This window comes from Buceros rhinoceros, unplaced genomic scaffold (assembly GCF_000710305.1).
Source record: "Buceros rhinoceros silvestris isolate BGI_N320 unplaced genomic scaffold, ASM71030v1 scaffold18911, whole genome shotgun sequence".
Classification (NCBI taxonomy): domain Eukaryota; kingdom Metazoa; phylum Chordata; class Aves; order Bucerotiformes; family Bucerotidae; genus Buceros; species Buceros rhinoceros.
This window is the reverse complement of record NW_010392708.1, coordinates 2,019-13,032: the sequence shown is the minus strand read 5'-3', so window position 1 is coordinate 13,032 and position 11,014 is coordinate 2,019. Positions and strand designations below refer to the sequence as shown.

The following is an 11,014-nucleotide window of genomic DNA, read 5'->3' as shown; positions in this document are numbered from 1 at the left end:
GGGTTCTTAAATTTGCTGTCCCTGGCATGGGGTTGATACTCTAAAAGCTGGTGACCAAAGACACTCTCTAAGGCTTGGTTTTGAGTTTTAGAAAGCACGCGTTCATTATTGCAGCGCTGGGTTCATGGAGACTCTTGTAGCTCACATCATACACACCTCAAGTCAGGATAATCCCTGTTTATACTGTTATCTACACACACAGGTGTTGCACTCCTGGAAAGATTATACATATTTGTAATATTTTCCACAACTAATTATAATATGTACGTGTTCATTATGCATGTGTAGTTTTTCCGTTAGGGTCCTCGTAGGTGGTCTTGGAGTGGTCTTCAGGGGTCGTTCTTGAGGGTCTTTAGTTGAACCTTTCTGCTTGGGTATGCGTAGTCAGCATCTTCCTGCGTAACATTCTCTGATCTTCACAGGTGGCTTCTTGAAACCAGTTTATTCTAGTTTCTTGACTGCCAAGTCCCTACTTCTTAACCATAATGTCTTAACTGACAGTTTCTAGTGACTTACTGTGTAACAAAGAATCGAACAGTTAAGCTACGACACACTATTCTGTCTGCTGCAAGCCTGGGGGTTCTGCACGTATCAGGATGGAGCATTTTTCTGGGAGGGCAGAGGGCTGTAGAGGAGTTGTGCATCTCGTGCCCTCCTCAGCACCCCGTGTTCCCCCCAGCCTTTGGGGGCTCACACGCAGAGCTCTGCTGCCTGAGAGCATGCAGCAGCTGAGAGAGCTGTTTGCGGGTGGAGCCACTTTTCACAGGGCGGAGAGGAAGGAGGTGCAGCCTCTGGGGTGGACCTCCAACCAGGGCACGATGCCAAGGAAGTCAGTTTAGTTTCGTTTCTCAGACTGGCTAACACGCCATTTTTGCAGCCATGGCAAAAGCTAGAGAAGAGCTTGAAGGCGGTACCAGCCTGGAGGACGAACTCAGCTGTCCCATCTGCCTGTGTCTGTACAGGAACCCTGTGTCGCTGAGCTGTGGTCACAGCTTCTGCAAGCAGTGCATCCAGAAGGCCTTCAGTGCCCAGCAGCAGTCGAAGGGCTCTTACTCCTGTCCCATGTGCAAGGTCCATCTGGGGCCCATCCTGGAGCTGCAGAAGAATTTCCAGCTGTGCAGCATGGTGTAGGCTTTTCTGGCCACCACTTCCAAAGGACAAGAGGGCAAGGGCTCGGCAGAGGGAAAGAAGGAGGTGGTTCCCTGTGACTTCTGCCTGGACGTGTCCCAGCCAGCGGTGAAAACCTGCCTGTCCTGCGATGCGTCTTTGTGCCAGGCACATCTGACCAAACACAACGCCAAGGCTTCCCAGCAGGACCACGTCCTAGTGGAGGTGGGTGCAGGCAGCGTGGCGGAGGAGAGGAGGTGCCAGGAGCACGGCCGGCTGCTGGAGTGCTACTGCCAGGACGAGGGGCAGTACATCTGCGTGCTCTGCTCTATTGTCGGATGCCACAAGGGCCACAACGTCGTTACCCTGAAGGAGGAACACGGCAAACAGCTGGTAAGGGGCTCTCCTTGCCCGCAGCTCCAAACTCCTGACCTGCAGGAAGGGGGGAAGCTGCAGGAGAGGGGCCACAAGGCTTTCCCTGAGCCTAAGGACGGCAGGGCAAGGGCAGGCAGCAGCTCGGGGGGTTTTACGTCCACCCCAGTGGGGACTGATGCGTTATGCTAGAATTTGCCTTTCATTTCCTCCTTTGTGCTGTGGCAGGTTAAGCAGAGGGAGAAGAGCAGAGCAAGGTGCTCGGGGCTGACCGGGACGAGGGTGGGTGAATGCTGTGGTTGCATGTTGCCGTGGCCGTGTGTGCAGGAGAGCGAGCGAGAGGCAGGTACAGGGTTCCGCTGTCCCATGCCACTGAGGGGCATGCCCGTGCTGCGCAGCCCCACGCAACCGCGACCTGCCACCGCCACGTGCATTCCTGGCTCAGATTAAGAAATATTCCTGCAGGGAGTAAGAAGTCTCTTCCTCCTCAGAGCCTTGGGGACCTCACCACTGCTGAGCATTGCGTTGGGAAACAGGTTTTCCCACTCAAATCCCTTCCCTCTGGCTTCCTCCTCCCTGTGCCCTGAGTTTTGCCGAGCCAACGTTCCAGCGGGCACAGAGAACGTGGGGTCTCAACGTCCCTGCCTTTGAGACCAGCTGCCGTGCTGGAAATGCTCCAGGATCAGCTGAGACTGAGGGGATGAAATGCGTTTGCTGTGCTCACTCAGTGCTTTGTGTTTGAATTTTCTGGGCTCAACCTGGAGCCCAAGCAAAACACCCGGCAGGACCCCAGTGCGTGGGCAGGAATCGCCTGACTCGCTCTGGACCTCAGGACACGTCATATCCTCCTCGGGAGAAAGCAGGAAGTGTCCTTTGCAGTTATACGTATCGCAAACAAACTTTCCTGTCCCAAGTTGCATGTAAAAATTTCAGGGCTGCCAAACAGAAGTGGCTATGTCGGACAGAAAGTTCCTTCATCCCTGGAGCTGGTGAAGTAGCAACACTGCCCTGTCTAGGGGGAAGCCCTCTCCGTGGGTACGCTGGGATCTCAGCTGCATGTTCCTCTTGGTTTTTGGTTTGTTTTGTTTTGTTTTCTAGCTCCCCAGGATAGCCAGGGAAATCAGGAATGCAGCTCTTCAGGAGGAATTATAAAAGAGTTTTGGTGCAAGGAACCTCAGTCAAATTCAATTATTTGTTTTATAATTTTTGAAAAAATTAAAACTTTCCAGCTGTGACAACTATCTCATTGAAAACCCAAGTTTTCAGGCATCATTTTTATTAAAGAAATGGGAGTCTGGCAGCTGCGTCTGCCGTGGCCATTCATGGGTGTTCGAGGTGTGGAAGCACTGCTGGAGGCAGTGAGGAACAGCCAGAACCATTCAGAGACTGTCTCATCCCTGAAGAACGAGGCTTAACGTCACCTCTGGAACGTGGTGTAGTGCAATATAACAGCACTCAGTGATCTGGTGTCTGTTAAAATAAATAGCGGGGTGAGTGAGTACCACTGTTTCTCTGATCTTCAGAAAAGATGGTTGCTTATCGCCTCATCCTCAGACCCCACAGCTGCTGTCAGATGTGAGAACTAAAGCTCTGGATCACATTGGGCACTTGGGAAGATTCAGGCAGGAGCAGAGCTTTAACGGATAAAGTGAGATTTATTAAAGTGAAATGTACTTTTTCAAGGGAAAGTTGTTTATTAACCTGCCACAGGTAGGTATATAAAAATTAAACCTTGACTTGAAGGATTTCAGGATCGTATCAGTTTTCATTATGCCCTGTCTGTATGAGGAGGGAAGTGAACGCAGTTTATTACAGCACTCGCTGGTGAAAGCGGGCAGGTAGAAGGTGCCTGTGCCGTTTCACCAGCTCCACAAACTGCCAGTCTGGTTTAACGCTGCCCATGCTGCTTCCCTGCTGTGAAGTTCAATGCTGTGTGTCCTTCTGCTAGGGTAAACTCTCGGACACCGTGTCATGGCTGCAGGAACGTAACAGTGCTTTAGATACTGCCCTGGAAGAGCTTCAGAAAAGCGAGAAGCAGCTCAAGGTTGGTACCCAGATCATTGCTAACTCACAGCATCTTTCCTCCACAATTTCCCAGAAGTGAGTGATGGAAACTCTCCTGTTAAAAGCGAATGAATAAAAAGAGAGCGAGCCCAAAGCAGGGGAAATGCTGGTGTTAGAAACTGCCAAAGCCAAGTTTTCTCTCAGTCTCCCAGCAGAGCTCCGCAGGAGGAACCAGCTGGGACACTCCATGTGTTGTGGTTGCACAGACCAGGTGGCAGGACTGGCAGACCACTGTACATATCATTATGTATTTTTAAAGTTTTCTATCTGTTAAAGAAAAAACAAATTTACAAGTCAGATTTTCAGGGTGTGGTGATACATTTCTCACATTGCTAGCTGAATTTTATCCGATTTTGTTACTCGATTGGGATTAATTTTCATAACTCTGTTTAATCAGATATTCTAAGGACATGCTTATTGTCCACTTCCTTCTAAAGCCAGTGCAAAGGATAGATACAATCCTAATTAATAAACAGAGACACTAAGCTGAAGCGTTGAGATCCTGACCCAGTGCACCACTTTCTTATTGTTCATTTAGATCAACACGAAAACAGTGACTTCTCAGCTGAAAAAGCTGTTTGAAGAGATGAAGACTGAAATGATTCAGAAGGAGAAGAAGATCCTGCATGACATTCAGTCCATTGAGAAAGAAAAACTGGCAGACATTACCAGAGTGAAGAAGGAAATGGAACAGAAGAGAGATGAGGTTGCACAGCACCTTCAGTCTTTACAGAAAGTGAGAGAGCAACGGGATGTTTTCCTCTTCTTCAAGGTGAGCAGTGCTATTCCGCTTTTCTTTACAAGAAAGCCAGCAGCCCTTCCCGGAACCACACTAACAATTTTTTTCTCCCTTTTTTTTTTTTCCTAATCGTATTTGTAGGAATTTGAACTGGCCACAGGCAGGTATGTTCTACCTGAAAACATTTGTTTTCTTTGAAAAAAAATAGGGTGTTGATAACTGGGATCAAATGCCACTGCCCTTGCCCCTCTGTCCTGGCAACCTCTGCTGCAAAGCTGCTCCCTATTCCAGTCAACCCAGAGGGCACCACACCCGCACAATTAGCGAGGTGGAGAGGTATCTGCCTGCTGTTCCAGTGGTCCCTTTAAGTCTCAGTTCCATGGGTCCTGGATTCTGATGAAAACCACTGGCTTTTTATTACAAGAAAAATGTTTTCATCGGCGGTGAAGCCCATAGGCTTCAGTTTGCAGCATCACTCTCTTGGATGCGTATCGGTGACGCTCCTGCACAAAAGTTCCAGTGCATAGCCTTTGGCTGCAGAGGTAACTGTCTCATCTCACACCAAGTTTTGCTTCTGCTTGTGGACAAGCTTAATAGCTAAACAGTTTTATTATCGCTTCTCTTGCAAATGATATGTTTAATTTATGCCTTATCACCCTCTAATTGATGCCTGGGTGTCAGCTGTAGTTCAGCGGTGCAAAACCACACTAAGTTACAGATCCACAAGAGATTTTGCTGCAGCACTAAACTCCCCAGCTGCGTGACGGGCTAGTTCAAACATCCAGCTGGATTTTAAGATGTCACCTCTGTAACCTGTACAAATTAAAACTGAGTTGGGACTTGGATTGTAAGGATAACTTTGAATCGCTCTGTACCCAGGGGCTGTGCTGGCAGCAGACAGCCCGTTACTCACGGCAGTGCCGCAAGTCAAAATCCACCCTGTGGCAGCAAAGTCATTTTCCAGAAGCCTGGACACCATTTACTATGTTTGGCATTTTCTTTCTATCAGGACAGCAGTTGTGCTTGAACTGCTGCCGGTCAAGGCACTGTTTGCACAAGGGTATTACCAAAACCACCTCCCTCTCGCATTTTCAGCATTTGAAAGTTCCCGTCCAGGTTTGGTAAGCAAAAGGCATTGCCAAATAAGTAGCAATATATAAAAATTGCAACTCACTTAACCTTATCAGAGAGCTGTTTACCTGATACTTCATGTTGCCAGAGCACCCTCCACCCTCCTCTTTGTAGAGTCCGTCCTGCCAAAGGAGTTTGTTAACTTTCTAACGCTAAATAGTTTTCCTTGGTGAAATGACTGCCTGCACCCTAGGATTTCGAGTCAGAATTTCAGTGCCAGTGGGATGGATGTGATCGTAGTGCAGCTGGATCAGGCCATGCTCAACAGCTACCAACAGCTGAAGCGCGACTTCATGACTCGCCTGAACATGCTGCTGGAAGATGTGCAATGTGAGTGACGTGCCCCAACCTGCTGGCCACGTGCCACTGACCCGGGCAGCAAACAGCAAGCCATAGCGCTCAGCGAGCCGGGCTGACAGCCTCCAAACACCGGCTCCTTTACACGGGGCATCTGCGCGGCCTCGAGCCGGGCTGATGAGGTTTCAGGTGGGATCCTGGGGTGTGGAGAGGGGAGGGCAAAGGGAGCAGAAACACTGTTTCTGGGGATAACAAGGAAGAGATCTGCTCCCAACTAGCGTAAGGGCAACCTCTCCTCTGGCTGATGTGGTTTCCTGCTCCCACCTACCTTCTGAGTCTTTGGGTGCTCAATCACGCTTTCAAGAAACGACCTCTTTGCTTGCCCACCCCCATCTCTGCCCAGTTTATCTCCAGCCATGAGATCCAGGGGCACAGTACCACATGCCAAACTTTAATCCATTGCCAGCTTTGTCAAACATTCTTCTCTGTCTCTCTTAGGTTATCTCACCGACCAGATTGAGCATCACGGGTAAATCCTTTCTTTACTCACAAAAATGTTCTCTGCAAATTTCTCCAGTGGTTGTTCACTGAAGGACCGCGTGTCCTGTGCTCCTCTGCTTCGGTCTCAAGGAGAGACAAGCATTGTTTAAAAGGTTGTCCTTCATCTCAAAAGAGGGGGTCAGATCTAGTCATGTCTCTTATTTCAGTGTAAGCAAGATGGGATTTGTGTTTTACAAGGCACTAACACACTGTTTCTTTACAGTGAAGCTTCAAGTGCTGGTTCCCTTCCAGACTGTAAGTGTTCAAAAATACTTGTTACTCTTTGGGACTCTGGCCTGGGGCTGTGAATTTTGCAGAGGAAAATATCTCACCTAAAAACGTGAGCAGCATTTTGTTGCGTGCATCTCCTCTCCTTGCCAGAGGTGAGACCAAAATTCAAATGCTGCAGGAGATACTAAATGTGAAAACAGTATTTCTCTTCAGATAGCACTAGTCTAATGCTCAGATGGATTTCAGCTGGGTGCAGTGGTGCATCTTTTCTACAAACTTTTTAAAGTAACACTTATTTAGAAGTTATTTGTAAGATTTTTTTTTTTTACTTTTTTTTAATTGCTGCAACTAAAGTTCTGTTTGCAAACAAATTTTTCTTAATTCAGAATTCAAAATAAAATCCTACTTTCTTCACCACTTTTTAATTTTTGGAGGGGAAAAATATTCTTTTCTGAAAAGCATTTCTTAGGGACAGGTTAATGGTAAAATTTTCCTTTGGCAGGGATGTGTTTGAGAACAGCTGATCAATGCGGGGGTTGAGGACAGTGTGGTCTTGCCCTAAATGCAAACATATTTGTTTCACCAGACATATCTGAAAAGCCAGGAGGAGATCCTTATCTATATTTTGATGATTACGATGCCAGGAGTGGACAACAGGCATGGAATGCAGGTAAGCAATTAAATGGTGTTTTAATTACACAGCGCAGCTTAACAATGCAGTTGCTTTCATTTAATGTAATGCCAGGCTCAAATCTAGAGGTTTATTTTTATTGTGTACGTGGCCTTTTATTTGCCTTCTGAGCTCAGTTTTCTCACAGACATATTAATGTCTGTTTTCTATACAGAACCAGACAGCTACTCAACACAGGGGAGGGAGAGGAAATATTTTTTCTGAGGTAATGCGAAGCTGAACTTGGAAGCAACCTGTCAAATATTAGTATTAGCAATGTATAGCAATAAAATATTACTTAATTATTACAGTAAGTGAAGCTTTTCCATCTTGTGTACTCCTACAGGACAAAATCAATGGAGAAGACCACCACCGTTAAGTAGCAAAAAAGGGTTCAAAATGTTTGCCCCGAAGTAAGGGAGAGAAGAAAGAAGGAAGTCAGAACTGAGATGGGAAGAAGTTAAATATTGTCAAAAATGTCCTCTAATAATAGGAACCTGCTAAGTGATTTGACCTCCCCTGCATCCCTGCTAGTAAAAGCAATTCTGTGGCATACACAAGTTTAAAAAGAAGTGTGAAGAACTAACACATAAGAAAAATCTCCAGCTGCTGCTGGCTTCCAAACTGTGGATTATATAATCTCACGGTACTAATGATAATTGTGTACTATTAATTGTGGTGACTGTGTTGTCATTAGGTGGCTGGATAACCAAATAAATGGCTATAGATAAAGATAAGGCTGGCTGATTTCATACCCGCACCAGGAATTAATTGTTGAGGGCACTGTGGAGGGCTTCAGTGGAAAGCTGTTCAGGACCACGCCGCAGATTTGGCTTATCACATACAACGTAAATGATGTTTGTGGCAAAGAACTGATTATCATTGCGTGGAACCAGCTCAGCTAGCCTCTAAGCCACATGTTAACACTTCTGCAGAGCACTCAAAGAGCCGTGCAAAATGCCTGCGGAAGTGCTTCACCGGCCACGTTGCCATGCGCACGGATGTCCTTTTCTGGTCAAGCACGTGCTGTGTTTTCCAGATGTAGCTCTTACCACATGTGTTATCTCCACCAAGGATGCTGCCAGGCAGATAGGCTCACCCTTTGTTGCTGTAGGCTGCTCTGTGCCTAGCTGTGGGTCAGAGCCAACGCGTAGCTTCACAGCCTGGGTCTTTCTTCTCCAAAAGATAAAAATACTCTACTGCAAACCGGGGTTGCTGACATAAACATTTTTCAGAAACAAAGGCTAAAGTTCTGAGTGCTTCTATATAAATTAGGATTCATGGCTACAAGTCTGTTCTGTCACACTCAGAGTATCCTCTCCCTTCGTGCTTTACAAGGACTCGCCAAGCTCTGCTGGATCCGCAGCCCTTGCTCTGCTGCACACATCAATCATCAGCTAACAGCAAGTGCATGGACAAATTTCGGGAGCTCAGCAGTAGCTCCAGGTGGCTTTGCAAATATTCCCTACTGCTCGGTGAGACACGAAGGACAGTCGCTCTCAACCACTCAAATGAGGAGGAGGAAATGAGCCTGTCCTCTGGCACTGTCATTACCTGGGCTTCTCTCTGGCTGCCGGCAGTTACTGCCTTCAGTGCCGGTGAAGGAGCCGTGTGCGGCCAGTGCAGCTCAGGGCTGCTGCTGCAACCCTCTACAGAGGGCAGGAGATCCACTCAGGTACGGTACTTTGAGTCGCTCCCTGCCCCCCACGTCACAGTGCATCCTGCGATGACTACACTTGGGACATGTCAGCACCTCTGTAGCCCCTTCTGAAATACCAGTTTAGCATTTCCTCAGCGAAGCCCCCATTACAAACGTGTATGCCCGTGTCTCCACAGGCTGCTGTGGGGATACTGGAGCACTGCTCTTCCCCCACCACTAGCAGAGGAAAACTGGGCACTGAGCAATTCCTGTGTTCCCAGGCAGCTGCCCTCACCAGCAGGTTTCTGGGTGTATGGCTACCCCCTTGCCTGCAAGCCATTCTCTCTTTTTTTGTTTGTTTTTTTTTTTTTTAACACCCTTTCTGACAGTCTTGCAGAAGCTGTGATGATATTTTCTTTCCCCAGAGCAGGTGAGGTACTGACTTCTCCTTTCCTCCAACGTCAGCAATCAGCTCCCTCAATCTCCGAGTCGCTGGCAGAAATGTCTGTCACCTGCATAGACAAGGGTTGTCCCAGAAGCATTCACTGCAGACAACCATCCAGTTTGTACAAACGGAGTCATCTTCACCAGAGACTTTCAGATGGGTGAGGAGCGGCCAGCTGGGAGCAAAGGCCATCTGTGCTTTAAGGACCATCTCTGCAGCCCTCACGAGACAGTTGTCCCTGTGCCTTTGAAGCACTGATCACAGATAACACAGTATTGCAGCACAGCTGAAGTACTTAACACAGCTAAAACCCAGGGACTTACTGACCGAAAGGAAGACAGTAACAGCCCGGATGGAACTTGCCTAGCATCTAATTTGGAGGGAAAGGTGCATGTACCTACTGCTAGGCTTATCGGACTCGCATTTGGGGCTGATGTAAGAGAAGGTGACCCTATTGTAGGAAAATTTAATATAATCCAGGGGAAAAGGACTGTATAATTGCTGCTATATGGCAAAAGAAAAGGATTCAAGTAGATTGGAAAAATTACATTTTAAATATCACTGCAGGCTCACAAAGCTTTTGGATGAAAATTAGTATCTAAGAAGGTAGATCTTCTGAGTTAGATACTAACCTAGTGGTGCATACGTTGGTCTGCTGTAGTATCAGCAAAGACAGACTCCTCTGAATTTGAGACTTGTCGTAATTTTAATATTCCATGCATTAGCCTTGAGGAAGCAAAGGGAGGTGAGAGACTAGATAAAAGCAATGGAACACTGGAGTCCAGCAATTATTTGGCTAAGCCTTCTAACCCACAACAACACTGAAAATTTATCACCTAATTAGTTTTGACTCTAGGAGACAATACTGGACCATGGCATAAATGCGAGTGTAGCAATTCCACAGAGGTATTTGTGCAGAACACTTTGCTAGCAATATAATTGTGAGATACATAGTTCTGAGACATGGACAGAGCTCATTTCTTTTTGATATCTTGATGGCTTAAGTGTTTTGATTACCTAAGGACTCTAATTCATTGCATCTTTCATTATTTATTATTCTTTCTTCCCTCCACCCGCTTCATTTTTCTTTTTGTCTCATTTTCATTTGTCTCACACTCGATGGAAACCTTTAGAGGAGAGGAGGGTGAAGTAGCTGATTTTAAGGCTCCTTTTTTTTTTTTTTTGCTTTTGTTGAGCATTGCACGATGTGGCTGAATTTATAACCAAGTGCATAAATAAAATGCATTTCAAAAGTTGGACTGATGGATTTTCTAAGTCAGCAATGCCACATCTAGACTTTTATGTGTCTGACACTAGGGCCTGCTAAAACCAGGAGGCTAGACACCAAGTGCCAGGGTACCACTTTTTTTTGCACACTGGCCACCACAGGAGGTCTTGAGGAAGGTTGTCCTAAGGCCCCTGACTGCTCCCCACAAAGACTCACATTCAAGAAGCTCAGGGTAGCTTAACATCACTTCTGTTTTGTCTCTGCTTCCTGACTATTGAAGTTTTCCTGGGTGACCAGACAAGCTGCCCGCATGGGGAGGCAGGTTAGTACAAGCTCCAATATGCAGGTAGAGCTCACGTTCTGGTCAGCAAGTTAGGCAGTCCCCACCTCCTGCACCTCCAAACTCCGCGCAACGTTTTGCAAATGCAGGTCTGAATCTCAGCGGATGGCAAGTTGTACGGGGAGGGAAGGACAAGCAGCGAAAATAACACACGTTTTCAGCTGCATTCCCCACACACCAGCGGTCCTGCCAGGGAGCTGGACAGCTGGTG

At 47.1% G+C, this 11,014-nt stretch overlaps 1 protein-coding gene across 1 annotated transcript; it reads left to right on the top strand.

Moving 5' to 3' along the window:
- Positions 1–879: 879 nt before the first annotated feature.
- Positions 880–6,239, top strand: LOC104500871 (E3 ubiquitin/ISG15 ligase TRIM25-like; the record flags this gene model as incomplete). Its single annotated transcript, XM_010144594.1, has 7 exons — positions 880–1,071; positions 1,132–1,500; positions 3,428–3,523; positions 4,082–4,315; positions 4,424–4,446; positions 5,607–5,743; positions 6,209–6,239. Coding segments are annotated over exons 1-7 (1,082 nt in total), but the record flags the coding sequence as incomplete, so codon positions are not given.
- Positions 6,240–11,014: the final 4,775 nt, after the last annotated feature.